This window comes from Sturnus vulgaris, chromosome 5 (genome assembly GCF_052056855.1).
Source record: "Sturnus vulgaris isolate bStuVul1 chromosome 5, bStuVul1.hap1, whole genome shotgun sequence".
Taxonomy (NCBI): Eukaryota; Metazoa; Chordata; class Aves; order Passeriformes; family Sturnidae; genus Sturnus; species Sturnus vulgaris.
In genome coordinates this window covers 73,242,187-73,260,116 of record NC_142247.1, presented here as the reverse complement: position 1 = coordinate 73,260,116, position 17,930 = coordinate 73,242,187, and the positions used below count along the sequence as shown (strand labels likewise).

Sequence of the window (17,930 nt, the reverse complement as noted above, 5' to 3'; positions counted from 1 at the left end):
AGGACCCTTTCCCAAGCCCTGATCCATGCAGAAATCCTCATCCTTTCCCTAATTTCATTTTTCCATTGCAACAAAGTCAGGGCAAAATTCAGAATTCCAATGATGTGTCCAGTCAAACTCTGGGAATTTTAACTCCTTTGCATCCATCCAATCAGCACCAATGGAAAAGGAAGGATTCCCTGAGGAATTGAGGGATGCTCTGATGGTCCCAAATCCTTTTTTTTCCAGTTTGGATTGGGCTCCCAAAGCTCAACAGAGACAATTTTGGGGTCTCTGTATCCCAAATCCCAACTTTTGCAGGCTCCAAGGTTGTGTCTCTTGGTGCAAATCTCCCTTCCCAAGCCTCTAAAATGTCCTAATCCAGCTTGGAAAAATCTGGGAAAAACCTGAGGACACGGGAGGAGCCTGGGGCTGAGAGGGAATGTCCTGTCCCACCTTGTCCAAATTTCTGAGGATCATCCTGATGGAGATAAAACCCCAGGAGATGCCTCCTACAGGAAGCCCAGCATGGAGAGAAGCCTTAAAATTGTGGATAAATTCCTAATTTCCATAAATTGGAGCTGTTAATCAGGGTGCAGGTGGCTGGGATTTGTCTGGTTATTCCAAATGAATTCTGGAGTCACAGAATCATGGAATGTCCTGAGTGGGAAGTGTCCAACAGGGATCATCCAGTCCCAGCTCCTGGCCCTGCCCAGGACATCCCAACAATCCCACCCTGCCCCTGGGAGCTCCCGGAGCTCTGGCATTCCCAGCCCCTCCTGATGGATTGGATCCATCCCTGCCAGGGCAGGACACGCTCCACAGAATCCCAGGATGGAAAAGAATTCCAGGACCATGGAATCCAACCTTTGCCTGATCCTCATCTTGTCTCCAGCCCAGAGCCCTGGGTGCCACCTCCAGGAATTCCTTGGGCACTCCAGGGATGGACATTCCAAACCTCCCTGGGCACTTCCAATCCCTGCCCACCCTTTTCCATGGGGAAATTCCTGCTGGTGCCCACCCTGAGGCCGTTCCCTCTCCTCCTGTCCCTGTTCCCAGATCCCAAATCCCCCCGGCTGTCCCCTCCTGTCAGGGAGTTGTGCAGAGCCACAAGGTCCCCCCTGAGCCTCCTTTTCTCCAGGCTCAGCCCCTTCCCAGCTCCCTCAGCCATTCCTGGTTCTCCATTCCCAGCTCCCTCAGCCATTCCTGGTTCTCCAGACCCATTCCCATCTCCCTCAGCCATTCCTGGTTCTCCATTCCCATCTCCCTCAGCCATTCCTGGTTCTCCAGACCCTTCCCCAGTTCCATTCCCTTCCCTGGACACTCTCCATGTCGTTCCTGATTGGAAGAGCCCAGAACTGGGCACAGTAAAATCCCCGATTTCGTCTTCCCCGCTGTTCATTTTCACCTCGGGGGATCCTCCAGACGGTGACACCCCCAGCTCCGGGCTCTGTCCTTCTCCTGTCCCCTCGGTGCCAGCCGGGACCGGGTGGGACGTGTGGGACACCAGCGGGTCCTGCAGCACCAGAACAAGGGATTGGTGTGACAGCGACAGCCCCGAGCTCCCAGGATTTGCTGCTCCATCCTGGTGGCTTCATTCCAACCTTTTTTCCCAACCTTCCAGCGCGCTCTGTCCCACTCGGGGACATTTCTGAGCCAGGCTGGGGCGAGTGGGCAGCGATTCCTTGCTGGCCACATCCAAGGAATGCTCCTCCCACCCCTGGGATCCTTTTTGGAGCTTCCAGCCCCACACCCACCACCCCAAAAGCTCCTCGAGGGCACAAGGACCAACTCTGGTGGCTTTGGGAACGGACAACAAAGCTTGACTGCTTCCTTCATTCCCATTAAAAAACGAGCGGTTTGTATCCCTCCATCCCAAAAATCCCAGATCCCGGCTCCTCTCCCGAGCCACCCTGACCTGCTGGATGACAGAGGTGACCCTTGGGCGGCTCATTCCCACCCCCCTCATTCCCTGGAGGTCTGTCCCCCCCTGCCAGGTGACACTACTCACGGTGACAGGCAGGGCTGCCTGGTTTTCCCTGGAAGTTTGGCTCGTCCTGGAGCCACCCCGGTGCCACCGGAGCCCGTCCAGCCCTTCCCTCAGGATGGCCTCGGAGAGCTCCCTCAGCAGCTCCAGCTGGAACCAGTGCACACCAGTAAGGCAGCCCAGTGCCACCCTCGTGTCCCCAACACGTGACAATCCCACCCCAAAACGAGGAATGACAAATTCCCAGGGGATCCCAGGGGCAGGGACGGCCGAGGGATGGTTTAAATACAGGTTTGGGATCAGAAAAGCTCCATCAAAAAATCATGGAGCTTCGGTGGGATCTCTCCCCATCCTAAATAAAAAAAACCCCACATCTGTGGCCTTTCAGGACTTCAAAGGGATTTAAAGAAGCGGGAGAGTGGCTTTTTTTCCACGGGAATATGGGGATACGACAACAGGGAAAAGTTTTAAACTGTCTGAGGATTTAGGTTGGATACTGGGAAGGAATTTTTGGCTGGGAGGGTGGGGGAGGAGCTGGATGGAATTCCCAGAGAAGCTGTGGCTGCCCCTGGATCTCTGGAAGCATCCAAGGCCAGGTTGGGTGGGGTTTGGAGCAAACTGGGATGGTGGAAGGTGTTGAGGTTGGAATCAAGAGGGGATTTTTAAGCTCCTCAAGGGGCCTCAAAGCCACCACCCACCCCATAAAATGGCAGCAAAAAACCCGCCCCAGAAATATTGAAATTTTACATATCCAGGAATATTTAAACAAAACCTGGAAATGGAATGAACCTTCCTGGGGTTGCTGGAGGAGCAAATGTCACCTCCAGGATTCCAGAGGGAAGAGGTGGAAAAAGCCAAATTTCCAACCCCTGGCCAGGAGGAATCACAAAGGATCTCCTACCTTGATCCCGTACGCTTCAAAAAGCCTCTCCAGGTCCTGCAAGGGCAAAGAAAGGTCCCAGCTTGTCCCCCTCTGCTCTCCAGGAAGTTTCTCCTGGAGGTGGCTGATGGCCAAGGGGACACACCTCGGGTCCCCTCTGCCATCCCATTTACATGGTCTCGAATTTTGATTTATTTACCTTCATTTCCACTCCTTTTCCCGGTGGGCCAGGCTCTCCCTTGGAATAAACGAGATGAACTCATTAATTCCATCATTTCCATGAGGAGCAGGAAGAGGAAGGGGAGCAATCCCAAAAATCTGGCCCTTCCTCTGCCTGCTCTGTAAAACTGGATAAATCCCATTTGGGGCTTTGGATCCCACCCTGCTCCAGAGGCTCCTCCCCTCCTCCACTGGACACGGGCAGGGCTGGATTTTGTAGGGAAAGCCTGGCCCAGGAGCAGAGTCCAAAGGAGATTTATTTAGGCCAGAGCTTTGCTCCATCCCCTTCTCCACCACAAATTTGTGGAAAAGGAAAGATTTTTGAGGTCCCTCAGTGCCACCAGTGCAGAGGACACCAAGAATGATGGCCAAGGTGCCCTCGGGGCTGGTGGCCCCTTCTGGAGCCTTGGTGGCCACACAAGTGGCTGGGTCCAACATCTCCAGTGGGGTGGTGTCCTAGGTTACCAAATAAGATGTCCCCAAAAGTTTTAATTCTATCACGAGCTGTGACACCAGCTGGGGCAGTGATCCTGATCTGGAAAATCCTCTGTTAATGGGCCAGGAGTTAAAAACCAGATTATAATTTTTTATCTTTCCACAGCCCATCCTCCCTCCAGGAGATCTCTCCTGTTAATGGGCCATGGAGTCCCAGGGCATGGCTGATAAAATTCCATCATCCCACTGGGTCCCACTAATTAACTGATCAAATTCCATCATCCCATTGGGTCCCACTAATTAACTGATAAAATTCCATCATCCCACTGGGTCCCACTAATTAACTGATCAAATTCCATCATCCCACTGGGTCCCACTAATTAACTGATAAAATTCCATCATCCCACTGGGTCCCACTAATTAACTGACAAAATTCCATCATCCCACTGGGTCCCACTAATTAACTGATAAAATTCCATCATCCCATTGGGTCCCACTAATTAACTGATAAAATTCCATCATCCCACTGGGTCCCACTAATTAACTGACAAAATTCCATCATCCCACTGGGTCCCACTAATTAACTGATCAAATTCCATCATCCCATTGGGTCCCACTAATTAACTGATAAAATTCAAATGATCCCATTGGATCCCACTAATTAACTGATAAAATTCCATCATCCCACTGGGTCCCACTAATTAACTGATCAAATTCCATCATCCCATTGGGTCCCACTAATTAACTGATAAAATTCCATCATCCCATTGGGTCCCACTAATTAACTGATAAAATTCCATCATCCCATTGGGAGTTGCTCCACCCAGGGGGAGGAGCCAAGCATTTCCTACCCAGATAAAATCTGAGATTTGGAACATCAGAGCAGCCTTTTCCCACTGGATCCCAGAGGAAAACCAGAGCCTTCCACATCATCCCTGGAGCTTTGGAGGAAAACTGCACCTTGGAATGGGACTGCACCAACCCCTGACTGACTGATGGGAGTCAGCCTGGATTCTCACTCTGGCTGTGCTTTTCTTTTCTACTGTTGCTTGTGTTTTATTTCTTTTCTCTTTTTTTTAAATATTCACATTTAAATTGCATTTCTGACTTTCTCTCACTGGCTTTGCTTTCGAACCAGCACATCTTGGCTCCCACGGACGGTCACGGCGACGGGATTCCCACCTGGGCACGGTGAAACACGGATGAAAGCAGGGATGAGCCGCGGGGATTTGGGAGGCCCAGCCTGGAGGCCGCTGGGGTGAGGAACATCGTGCTGAGCTGGGGCTGAGCTGCCTCTCTGAGGGGCTTCATTCCACCCAAATCCGGCTCTGCATCGACAGATTCCGGTGGAATGAAGGGCACCAGGAAGGCCCCGACGGCACCTCCAGCCAGGGATGGTTTGGGATGCCTGTCCCTTGGGTAAATCTTGGTTTTTCCACAAGTCTGGAATGTTGTGGCAATGGGGAAATGTCCCTGCCTGCTTCCTGCAGCGTTTTCCTCTCCCTTGAGGAAGGAGCTGTTCCCACCTCTGATCCGAAGCCGCCATTCCTCCCCCACCCCTTTCCACACGCTCTTCAGCTCGCAGGAGGAAGCAACAATCCGAGAACATTCCAGAAATTCACTCCCTTGGGCTCCTGGGGAACGTTCTTCTCCCCAAAGGAGCTCTGTGGAGATGTGGGACCACGGCCCCACGACTTCCTGAGCCCATCCCAGGAGCTCTGCTTTGAAATCCCCAAATTTTGGGGGGGATCAGGAGAGACCTGAGCTGGGTTTTTCTCCCTTCTGGTGCGCTCAAGGTGGTGGCACCACCACAAAAATGTGGCCTCAGGACCTACCTTTGGGCCTGGGGGGCCTCTTTCACCTCTCAGACCATCCTTCCCAGGAAATCCCTGAAAACCAGCAGCAAAGTGTTAGCTCCCCTCTGAAATTCCCATTTCCTGGGTGCTGATCCCAAACTAATGCCACGTTTTCTACAAGGACCAACCAAGCCCTGCTGGTGCCTCCCTAATTCCCATTTCAAAGTTAAATTCTGAGCAATTCTGCTCTGCACTTGGAGCTTGACCTCCAGAAAGGTTCATATTTTCCTGGGAGATTTCCTGCTTTTCCTTTTTCCCCTCTGCTATCCCACCTGGATTCATGGAATTACCTCTCGTGCAACCCAAATCTTGCTTTTATTTCCCTGCCACCACATCTTGGCTGAGGAAGCCACACCATTTCTTTGGGGATTGGATCTGGTTTGGATATTTCCTGCAGCTTTTCTCCCAATCCCATTTTTTCCCTGACTCAGGGCACGATTCCTGCAGGTAAATCAGGATTTTGGGCAGGAATGGCTGCAAAGGATCCATCCAAAAAAACACCTTTTGGACCTCTGGGAATGAGTTTTTTTCCTCCCAATTTCTTGGGAATTGCTGCTCTGGCTGCTCGTGTCCTTCCCTGTCCCCACTAAATCAACAGCAAGAATAAATAAAATTTAAAAGAAATGAAATCGTTAAATGGAAGGAATGAAATCATTCAATTAAATAAAATAAATAAAGGAAATGAAATAATTAAACGAAGTAAATTAAATAATTAAACTGTAAATTTAAACTCCCAAATAATTAAATTACAAATCAAAACTCCCAATTCTTGTTGAAATGGCCACGAGGAGAAGGGTGGGAGAGGGGGAAGGAGCTGCTGTGATTTTTTGGGAATCTCCTGAATAGGATTTAGGTAAAATCATGAGAAACTTGGTAATATTTTCCCTGATTTTTTTTTTTTTCCCCCACGGGGATGAAAAAAAAGGATGGAGTGAATCCATCCAGCCCCAATCCCAAGAAATAAATATTATTTATTTATACTGTTGGGAATAAATAAAAGCTGTCCCAAAATCCACCCTCTCCCAGCTGCTCCTTCAGGAATTCCTCACCTCCTCTCCAGGTTCTCCTGGATCTCCTTTCATTCCTTGCTCTCCAGGTCGTCCTGGCAGTCCAGGAGGACCCTGCAAGAAGAGAAAAAAAAAATTATTAATAAATAATAAATAAATAATATAAATAAATTATAATAAATAAGTAAATAATAAAAAAATTAAAAATCACAAGCAGAGCCCAACCAAGCAGCTCAGAGAGGGGAAAATAGCGAGGAAAATATTATTTTCTCCAAGGGAAAGGAATATTTGGAAGTGGAATATTTCCAAGTGAAAATTCTCCACCCATTGGGATGGAGAAGGGAAACTCCCCCCAACTCTCCAGGGCAGGAAATGATAATTACAGTGAGAAAAATGGAATTTTTACCCTGATCCCTCTCACTCCGGGCTCTCCAGGGACTCCAGCTTCTCCCTAAAAAAAGAGGAACAGCTTTTCCAAATGTTTTTTTTCCATCAAGTGACAGGAATTTTATTTTATTTTATTTTATTTTGCACTTAAGCCTGGAGGAAATGGTTTAAAGGGAAAAAAACCCGAGCCCATCAAACATTCCAGGGGCTCTAAAGGAGATTAAATCTCTTTAGGCTCAGTTTAATGCTTGGAAAATTGGGATAGAGGCAATTTTTGGGATGTCTGGGATGGTTTTAAACAGCAAAACAAACAAAACAAACCCCAAAATACACCCCAAAAAAACCCCCAAAAATACAAACCACGAAAAACAGAAAACCAACCAACCAAAGCCAGAAACAACAACAACAAAAAACCCAAAAAACCCAAAAAACCAACCAAACAAAAAAAAAAAAAAACCAAAACCCAAAAGCAACAAAACAACCCCCCCAAAAAAACCCCCCAAAACATCAAACAAACAAAAACAAACCACAAAAAACCAGAAAACCAACCAAAAACAGCAACAAGAAAACCAAAATCAGCAACAACAACAAAAAAAACCAAAAAAACAAACAAACAAAAAAAAAATCAAAAAACCAAAACTCAAAAGCAGCAAAACAAACTCAACAACAAAAAACCCAAAACAAAACCCAAAAAACAGAAAACCAACCAACCAAAACCAGCAGCAACAACAAAAAAACCCCCAAAACATCAACAACCACAACAAAACCAAAAAAACAAACAAATAAAAAAAACAAAACCCAAAAGCAACAAAACAAACCCTAAAAAACCCAACCCAAACCAAAACAAACCACATAAAACCAACCAACCAACCAAAAAAACCCAAAAAACCAAAAAACCAACCAACCAAAAAAATAAAAAACCCAAACCCCAACAGCAACTAAACAAACCCCCAAAAAACCACAAAAACCCCAAACCAAACCACAAAAACCAGAAAACCAACCAACCCAAACCAGCAAGAACAAAAAACCAAAAAACAAAACAAAAAAACCACCCCAAAACCCAAAAACCACCCCATAAAAAAACCCCAAACCCCCCAGTTTAGTTCTTTATTTTTTTGGCTTTTCCATTCCAGCCAATCCCAATCCCACTCCCATTCCCAATCCCATTCCCATTCCCAATCCCAATCCCAATCCCAATCCCACTCCCATTCCCATTCCCAATCCCAATCCCAATCCCATTCCCAATCCCATTCCCATTCCCAATCCCGTGGGCGCCTTCCCCCATCCCATAGTATTTCAGTTTATTTAATTCTGCTACTATTATTATTATTATTACATTTTTTAAAATTTTTATTTTAATTTTTGTAGGATTATTAGGCCAGAAAGCTCCAGCCTCATCTACCCAGACCCCACAGTCATCCCTGATATATACTGATAGCATCTTGGTTTATTCAATTCTAATATTATTATTATTATTATTATTATTATTATTATTATATTATTATTGGGCTGGAAAGCCTCCAGCTCTGATCTCACCTATCCAGACCCCTGAGCCATCCCTGATATATATTTGTAATATTTCGATTTATTTAATTCTACTTTTTTTTTTTTTTTTAAATTTTAATTTTTATTTTTGTAGGATTATTGGGCTGGAAAGTCTCCAACTCCGACCTCATCTATGCAGACCCCACAATCATCTCTGATATATATTTGATAGCATTTTGATTTATTTAATTCTATTATTTAATTATTTTTGTAGGATTATTGGGCTGGAAAGTCTCCAGCTCCGAGCTCACCTATCCAGACCCCAGAGCCATCCCTGATATATATTTATACCATTTCGGTTTATTCAATAAATAATAATAATAATAATAATAATAATTAATAATAATTAATAATAATTAATAACAATAACAATAACAATATTATTATTATTATTATTATTATTATTATTATTATTATTATTATTATTATTATTATTATTATTATTATTATTATTATTATGACTATTATATTATCGGGGATCCGGGATCAGTTCCCATTCCACTTTTTTATTTTTATTCCCATTTCAGATCAGCCGAGCTCTCACGGGGGGCTCCTCTCCTCCCTCTCTTTGATCCCATTCCCAGCTGGATCCTTGTGGGTCTCTCCCAGCTCAGAATATTCCAGGAAATCCGGGAAATTTGGGACACCACCCCTCCAGGTTTTCTCCCGACCCCAAACATTTTTCCTTGCCTCTAATTTGCGACCTCATTAACACATCTCATTAACGCATCTCATTAACACCTCCTGCCTCGGCTGCATCCCATTTTTTTTTTTTTTCTTGTGACATCCCATTTTTCCAATCCCTGGAAGCTGATCCGGACTAAATATTCCATTCACTGATTTTTTGGAACAATTCCCAGTCAAGCCTGGGGGGTGGATCCCAGTTTGAGGAATGCCCACTCACTGAACAAACACCACGGGTGGGATTTTTTTTCCAGAAATTTTCTGGTTTTGAACTTTTCCCAGGAAAAATCCCGCGGGTGAGGATTCGCAGGAATTTTTTTAAGGTTTGATCAAAAATGTTGGAAGGAACCTCTAAGACCATTTTGATCCCAGATTTTGGACACTTCCCACTGTCCCAGGATGCTCCAAATCCCAATGTCCAACCTGGCTTTGGACATTCCAAGGATTCAGAGGCAGCCACAGCTGCTCTGGGAATTCTTTTCCAGGAATTCCCATCCTCTCAGGGAACAAAGCTTTCCATGGACTCACCTTCTGGCCTGGCTTCCCGGACAATCCCACATTTCCCTGCAGAAACACAGAAGGAATGACACAGGTGAGATAATTCCAGCAGCTAAAATCCGGGAGAGGGAAAAAAAAAAAAAAAAACCACGAAAAAAATCCAGGGAATGTCCCACGAGGGGCAGTGCCAGGTGCACCCTGAGGTGTCTCCTGCCTCCCCAAATTTGAAACCATCAATATTTTCATCTTCCCAAAAATAATGGTGGGATTTGTTGATTTTTGGTGGTTTAAAATGGACGGGACAGAAGGGAAGAGCAGGGATTATCCCAACCCTTCCTGGATGTCTGTGGAGTGACATGGGAGCCACCAAGACCTTCCTGGACACAAAATTCAGGAAGATGAAGATGGAGGGGACTTCCAGGAGAGGAAATAATTGGAAATGGTGATCACCGAGCTGAGCACTGGCCATCCGTGTTTTCCTGCAGTCACGAGGAATTCTCCACATTTTTGGGGATCCCAGCTTTGCACCCAGCTCATGACCAAGGGTCACATTCCCAGGGCTGATCCTGGGGTCACATTCCCAGGGCTGATCCCTGGGGTCACATTCCCAGGGCTGATCCCTGGGGTCACATTCCCAGGGCTGATCCCTGGGGTCACATTCCCAGGGCTGATCCTGGGGTCACATTCCCAGGGCTGATCCCCGGGGTCACATTCCCGAGGTTGATCCCTGGGGTCACATTCCCAAAGCTGATCCCTGGGGTCACATTCCCAGGGCTGATCCTGGGGTCACATTCCCAGGGCTGATCCCTGGGGTCACATTCCCAAGATTGATCCCTGGGGTCACATTCCCGAGGCTGATCCCTGGGGTCACATTCCCAAGGCTGATCCCTGGGCTCACATTCCCAGGGCTGATCCCTGGGCTCACATTCCCGAGGCTGATCCCTGGGCTCACATTCCCAGGGCTGATCCTGGGGTCACATTCCCAGGGCTGATCCCTGGGGTCACATTCCCAGGGCTGATCCCTGGGGTCACATTCCCGAGTTTGATCCCTGGGGTCACATTCCCGAGGCTGATCCCTGGGGTCACATTCCCAGGGCTGATCCTGGGCTCACATTCCCAGGGCTGATCCTGGGCTCACATTCCCAGGGCTGATCCCTGGGGTCACCTTTGATTTTTGTCCCTAACTCTCCTGGTTTGTCCCCCACTCACCCTGTCACCAACGTCTCCCTTTAGCCCAGGCTGGCCAGGAATCCCAAATCCTGGACTTCCCTGGAAAAAAAAACCCCAAAAAAAAAGGATGTGAGGTCTTGCCAAGGCAGCTTTTCCAATTTCAGGAGGAATCTCCACGGAGCAGGAAAAGCCAGAGCAGATCTGGGGTGTTTCCATCCCCAGGGACGAGCAGGGAGCTCAGCATTTATTCCCTCCCTGATTTCCTTCCCAGGAATTTTGGATTTCTGCCCATGGAATTCTCCCCATGGAATCCTGGATGGATGACTTGGGGAGGAATTCCATCTCCCTCAGAGTTTCCTTGGTGGCCACAGAAATAAAATAAAATAAAATAAAATAAAATAAAATAAAATAAAATAAAATAAAATAAAATAAAATAAAATAAAATAAAATAAAATAAAATAAAAATCAAATAAAAATAAAATAAAATAAAATAAAAATTAAAATAAAAATCAAATAAAAATCAAATAAAATAAAAATAAAAATAAAATAAAATAAAATAAAAATTAAAGTAAAATAAAATAAAAATACAAAAATAAAAATAAAATAAAATAAAAATCAAATAAAATAAAAATAAAATTAAAATAAAATAAAATAAAATAAAACAAAACAAAACAAAATAAAATAAAATAAAACAAAATAAAATAAAATAAAATAAATCCTTTTATCCCTAAAGGAAGTGCAAGGTCATCATCACCTTCTCCCCTTTTTGTCCCGGGATTCCTTTGTCTCCTCGTGGTCCAGCTGGGCCAGGATCTCCCTGGGAATAAAAGACAAACCTGAACTCAAGAATATCCTGCAGGAAACCAACTTCCCACGACTCCTTAGGGCTGCATTTTGCACTTCTTGTGCATCCCAGAAAAAATTCCTTCCCCAAATCCTCCCATCCTGGATTTAAAGGAATTTTTTTCCCGTGGCACCTGCTCTTCTGCCATCCAAAATTCATCACTGCAAAGCACCACAAACGCATTTTTACTGCTGTAAACTGAATAAAACGAACACCTGTCATTTCTCTGTAGGTTGGCAGTGAAGAATCAGGAATAATAATTAAAAAAAAAAAAAAATAAAAATTCGGGCATTCCAGGCCAAATTCCTACACAAAGCCACAGCAAAATTCCTAGGACACGATTTAAGCTCAGCCTAAAAGAAAAGAGAGATTTTTACCAGCCAAGGTTAAGCGGTCTGGGCAATAGGAGGAATAAAAGGAGGTGATTCCAACATCCAATCCCAGCAAAAAAAAAAAAAAAAATTAAAATTAAAAACAGAAAAAAAAGTAAAAAAAAAAAAAAAAACAAACCCCCCCCCCAAAAAACCAGAAAAAAAAGTAAAAAAAAAAAAAAAAAAAAAAAAAGAAAAAAAAGAAAAAAAAGGAAAAAAAAGTAAAAAAGAAAAATCAATTAAAAAAATTCCAGGTCGTGTTCCATGTCAAAGCCATCCAGAAAGGGATTGGAATTCTCTAAAGTATAAAATATGGAATATTTTACCATTTTTAGTATTGTTCATATTTTAATGATATTTTAATATTTTAACACTGGAGCCAGGGACCAGCTCTGTCCCAGAGCTTGGGAAATTCAATTTTCTCTCCATGAGGCCAAACTCAGGATGAGGGGCCTGAAAATGTGGGAATTCTCCATCCTTGGGAATTCTCCATCCTTGGGAATTCTCCATCCTTGGGAATTCTCCATCCTTGGGAATTCTCCAGCCCTGGGAATTCTCCATCCCTGGGAATTCTCCATCCATGGGAATTCTCCATCCTTGGGAATTCTCCATCCTGGGAATTCTCCATCCTTGGGAATTCTCCATCCCTGGGAATTCTCCACCCTTGGGAATTCTCCATCCCTGGGAATTCTCCATCCATGGAAATTCTCCACCCTTGGGAATTCTCCATCCTGGGAATTCTCCAGCCCTGGGAATTCTCCATCCTTGGGAATTCTCCAGCCCTGGGAATTCTCCTTCCTTGGGAATTCTCCATCCTTGGGAATTCTCCATCCTTGGGAATTCTCCAGCCCTGGGAATTCTCCATCCTTGGGAATTCTCCATCCTTGGGAATTCTCCAGCCCTGGGAATTCTCCACCCTTGGGAATTCTCCATCCCTGGGAATTCTCCATCCCTGGGAATTCTCCACCCTTGGGAATTCTCCATCCATGGGAATTCCCCATCTCTGGGAATTCTCCACCCTTGGGAATTCTCCATCCATGGGAATTTTCCTTCCTTGGGAATTCTCCATCCTTGGGAATTCTCCAGCCCTGGGAATTCTCCAGCCCTGGGAATTCTCCATCCTTGGGAATTCTCCACCCTTGGGAATTCTCCAGCCCTGGGAATTCTCCACCCCTGGGAATTCTCCATCCATGGGAATTCTCCACCCTTGGGAATTCTCCACCCTTGGGAATTCTCCATCCTTGGGAATTCTCAGCACAGGGAACCTGGCCCAGCTTTGGGCTCTGCTGGGAGCAGGAGGTGGGATTGGGGATCTCCAGAAATCCCTTCCAGCCTCTCCTATCCCTGATTTTGGCCTCCCTTGGCTGGAAGGATCTCCTGGAATTGGGCTGGGGCTGCACCTGAGTGATGTCCTCCCTCCTGAAATCCCAAATTTTCCCCTGGATTAAGGCTAGAATGGGAATTCCAAGCACAAAAATGTGAATAAAAGCGGGAGAAATATCCCCCAGGATGAGACTTTTCCAAGCTCTGCTCTCCTGCCAAGCACAAAGGAGATGGAATTCAGGAAACATGGAACAGCTTTTCCAGGAATAGATCTCGGCTTTTTAAGCAGTGCTAATTAATTGATTAATTGATTAATTGATTAATTAATTAAATGTCAGTCTTACCCTGACACCTTTCATGCCCGGAGGTCCCAAAACCTGAGGAGAAATCAGAGAAATCCTCGGTTATGGGAGGGGGAAAAAAAAAATAAAATCTCCTTTTCATGGTGCTTTTCCCAAGGCAAGGAATCCAATGGGATAAGGATTGTATGGGATAAGGATTGTGTGGGATAAGGATTTTATGGGATATGAATTTTATGGGATGTGAATTTTATGGGATGTGAATTTTGTGGGATAAGGATTTTATGGGATGTGAATTTTGTGGGATATGAATTTTACGGGATGTGAATTTTATGGGATAAGGATTGGTGTGGGATAAGGATTTTATGGGATATGAATTTTATGGGATATGAATTTTACGGGATGTGAATTTTATGGGATAAGGATTGGTGTGGGATAAGGATTTTATGGGATATGAATTTTATGGGATAAGGATTTTATGGGATATGGATTTTATGGGATATGGATTTTATGGGATATGGATTTTATGGGATAAGGATTTTATGGGATCAGGATTGTGTGGGATATGAATTTTATGGGATATGAATTTTATGGGATATGAATTTTATGGGATAAGGATTTTATGGGATCAGGATTGTGTGGGATATGAATTTTATGGGATATGAATTTTATGGGGTAAGGATTTTATGGGATCAGGATTGTGTGGGATAAAGATTTTATGGGATATGAATTTTATGGGATAAGGATTTTATGGGATATTAATTTTATGGGATAAGGATTTTATGGGATCAGGATTGTGTGGGATAAAGATTTTATGGGATATGAATTTTATGGGATATGAATTTTATGGGATAAGGATTTTATGGGATAAGGATTGTGTGGGATCAGGATTGTGTGGGATATTAATTTTGTGGGATGGGAATTGTATGGGATAAGGATTTTATGGGATAAGAATTGTTATGGGATAAGGATTTTATGGGATAAGGATTTTATGGGATAAGGATTTTATGGGATAAGGATTTTATGGGATATGAATTTTATGGGATAAGAATTTTATGGGATCAGGATTGTGTGGGATCAGGATTGTGTGGGATCAGGATTGTGTGGGATCAGGATTGTGTGGGATCAGGATTGTGTGGGATAACGATTGTGTGGGATGAGGATTGTGTGGGATAACGATTGTGTGGGATGAGGATTGTGTGGGATCAGGATTGTGTGGGATACGAATTCTATGGGATAAGGATTTTATGGGATAAGAAATCTTGTGGCACAGAGGTGGCCACCATCAAGGTTTCTGGAGCAGATGGATTCAGTGAATTTTGATCCTTGGACAGCAGTGGAGGAGGGGACAATGGGAACATCGGGAATACAGGAAGTGGAGAAAGAGGGAAGAGGACAAAGTTGGCTGGAGGGTCAGGGAAAAGGTCTGGGTGTCCTTCCCGTGGTTCTGTGGGACACAACTCTTGGATTCCGGGAATTTTGGGATTGAAGCCGCACGGCTGAAGGACAAAGAAGTCTCTAAACCACCCCAAGTTACCTCCAAGGCTGGAGCACCTGGAAATCCTGGAGTTCCCTGCAAGGCAAGAGGAAGGAATGGTGGCCAACGGAAGGAAAAATGGGAGGCAGGGAAAACTTTTTGCTCATCCCTTTCCCCACCATTTATTCCTTAAAAGTGCTCAAAAGTCATCCCAGAAGCACAAGAGCCACGGAGAGGAGAACTGAGCTCAAGGATCCCACAGGGAACAAACTGGGAAAAAAAAATCAGGATAACTGCACCTGAGCTGGTCAAATATTCTCTTATTGCTTCACTCACTTGGTCTCCCTTCTGCCCTGGGGGTCCTGGAATTCCCTGGAAGAAACCAGAAGGGAATTTCCACCAGAATGGGAACAGATCCAGCAGTTTTGGGGTTCCTGCTGCCATCCACAGGGAGGGATGGAGCTCTTCATCCCAATTTTCCATTCATTGCATGGACAACTCTTCCAGCCCGGGGCTCTGGAGTCTCCCTGGCCATCACAAAAGTGATGTTTGTTATTTTGATATTTAAAACATCCCACCTTGCTGCCATTCCGGGTCTTTCCTTGGCAGCAAGGAATTCCAGAGGCCAGGGAGAGTGGAAAATGATTTTTTAAAATTTTATTTATTTTTTTTTGTGCTGTTGAGGGAAGGCTCCAGGTCGGGCTGGCGTGGTTGGAGTTGTCCCTGCTCAGTGCAGAGGGTTTGGAGCAGGTGGCTTTGGGAGGTCACCTCCAACCCAAACCATTCCATGGATCCAATGATTCCCACAGGAATGATCATGGTGATTCATTATGATGCTGGTGAGGGGCAGAAAATTTCCTTGGAACCTGAAATTCCAGGCCTGGGAATTCGGGTTCAGGATTTCAGCACCCACCTTTGGTCCTGGTGCTCCTGGGGGTCCCATCATTCCCTGGAAACAACAGAAGGAAAACAGTGAAAGCTCTGATTTTAAACCCCAAATCTTCCCTTTTCTCACCCATTTCCACGTGGAACCACGGGATTCCAAGGAAATCCTAAATATTGGAGGAGATTTTGGGGACACTGAACACTCCAAGAGGATTTTAATGCAAATCCCAACCCACCTGCTCTCCTTCCTCCCCCTTCACTCCAGCAGTGCCAGGAATTCCAATTCCTGCCATTCCCTGCAAGGAAAGCACAGAATCCTCAGGAATTCCAGATCCCAGGGCACCCATCCTTCCCAGATTTCTGCTGCAGAGCCTTTTTTAGCAAAACAGGAGGGGAGAAATTTCCTCTGGAAATGTTTGGCCCTGAGCAGAGCCAGGAAATTCCAGGAATGTTGGGACATTCCTGCTATTCCTCTCATTTTCCCCCTGGGCTGAGGGTTTCAGGAAATATCCAACCTTTTCTCCTCGTGGTCCAGGAAGTCCAGGAACCCCATGGAGTCCCACAGGGCCTGGCAAACCAGGTTTTCCCTGGAAAAGGAAGGCATATCATCAATTTTTTTCTTTTTTTCTCCAAACTGGAAAGGTTTATTTTTAATTCTGCAGGGAAATATTTATCCTGATCTGTCCATCTGAGCAGTTCCTTTAAAACTGAGGAATTACAGAGCTGTCTGTGTATTCCCAAATTTCCTTTCCCCTCACAAATAAGTTATGAATCCCTGGCTTTATTTGGGAAGGGGAAATAATGGAAATCAGAGGCTGGGAGCCCACGTTGGTCTGGAATGGTGAATCCAGACCCTTGGAAAAAGCTGATTTATGGGATATGGCTCTCCAATATGACAAAAACAGATCCAGGAAGGATGGAAAAGCAGCCCATGGATTTTATCCATCGGATTGAGCCATTTGTAACACACAGAATTCCCAAACTGCTGGTGTCTTTTATTCCCAATAATCCTGCATGGATTTTTTCCCTTCTCGTGTCTCCCCTTGAACTCCAACTTCCCCCACCCCAAACCTCCTCGTGGGATGATTCCTGGGCAGAACCAGCCCTTCCTTTCTTTTGGATTTCCTGTCCCACACTCTTGATCCACATTTTTTTCCTTCCTCTGGATGCGTCCCCCGATTTTTCCCTGATTTTCTGGGATCACTCACCGGCTCTCCCGTGTCCCCTCTGTCACCTTTGAGGCCACTCCTCCCACGGGGACCCTGCAGGAAGCACAGGAAACTCCCACTCCATGATCCCTTCATGGATTCCCATGGAATTTTGGGAAGTTTGGAAGCCAGAATTTCCTGGGAAGCTTGGGAATAATTCTTGGGGAAAAAAAGGCTTTTCATCCCCAAGTGAAAGGTGACCTCAGGTACTCACCCTGCTTCCTGAATCCCCTGGTTCACCCTGAAACACAAAGGACAAGGAGAATTCCCATGGGATGGGAATTTTGGGGCTCCTCACCAAACTTCATCCCAGAAAAAAAAAAAAAAAAAAAAAATCCTGCAGAGCAAAATTCCTGCTCCCAGCAGAAGGAAGAGCTTTGGGAGAGGTCTCCAGGCACCTCCACCTCCAAAATTCCGTGCTGGGTCTCCTTTTCCCAGAACTGTGCTGCAAACTCACCTTGATGGAGATTCCAGGTGGTCCTGGAGAACCTGGAACTCCTGGAACCCCGGGAACCCCCGGCTGCCCCTTCTGTCCCTGCAGCCAAGGAAAAGAGGGAGGGATTTGGGATCTCTCCCAGCCCTTGGGGAGATGAAGGCTCCAAATATCTTTGGGGTTTGATACTCACAGGGGGGCCAGGCTGCCCATTCCGGCCTGGAATCACCTCCACTCCTCCCAGGACGTAGCCTGGCTCTCCCTGTGGATAAAGGCACCTCGGGAGATCCAGGAGCAGACAGGAAATTGGGTGTTTTAATTTAATTTAATTTAATTTAATTCATTGAATTCTATCGACCCAAAGCACCTTGTATACCCAAAACCACACGGCCGGGACCCGGATTTGGCTTGCTGGCATGGGAAAAAAAAAATTAATCCCAAGG

The 17,930-nt window shown here is 45.4% G+C and overlaps 1 protein-coding gene across 1 annotated transcript in view; it reads right to left on the bottom strand.

Moving 5' to 3' along the window:
* The window catches only part of LOC148223793 (uncharacterized), an 85,966-nt gene that overhangs the window by 43,280 nt on the left and 24,756 nt on the right, over window positions 1–17,930 (bottom strand). The window contains exons 23-42 of the mRNA XM_088166122.1: window positions 17,681–17,749; window positions 17,512–17,589; window positions 17,269–17,295; window positions 17,055–17,108; window positions 16,362–16,433; window positions 16,083–16,142; window positions 15,875–15,910; window positions 15,298–15,333; window positions 15,022–15,057; window positions 13,530–13,562; window positions 11,402–11,464; window positions 10,687–10,746; window positions 9,508–9,543; window positions 6,770–6,814; window positions 6,406–6,477; window positions 5,336–5,389; window positions 3,046–3,084; window positions 2,868–2,903; window positions 1,991–2,116; window positions 1,388–1,495 (exon numbers count right to left, since the gene is read on the bottom strand). Coding sequence (XP_088022248.1) covers window positions 1,388–1,495; window positions 1,991–2,116; window positions 2,868–2,903; window positions 3,046–3,084; window positions 5,336–5,389; window positions 6,406–6,477; window positions 6,770–6,814; window positions 9,508–9,543; window positions 10,687–10,746; window positions 11,402–11,464; window positions 13,530–13,562; window positions 15,022–15,057; window positions 15,298–15,333; window positions 15,875–15,910; window positions 16,083–16,142; window positions 16,362–16,433; window positions 17,055–17,108; window positions 17,269–17,295; window positions 17,512–17,589; window positions 17,681–17,749 — 1,140 coding nt within the window. The remainder of the gene's footprint in view (window positions 1–1,387; window positions 1,496–1,990; window positions 2,117–2,867; window positions 2,904–3,045; window positions 3,085–5,335; window positions 5,390–6,405; window positions 6,478–6,769; window positions 6,815–9,507; window positions 9,544–10,686; window positions 10,747–11,401; window positions 11,465–13,529; window positions 13,563–15,021; window positions 15,058–15,297; window positions 15,334–15,874; window positions 15,911–16,082; window positions 16,143–16,361; window positions 16,434–17,054; window positions 17,109–17,268; window positions 17,296–17,511; window positions 17,590–17,680; window positions 17,750–17,930) is intronic.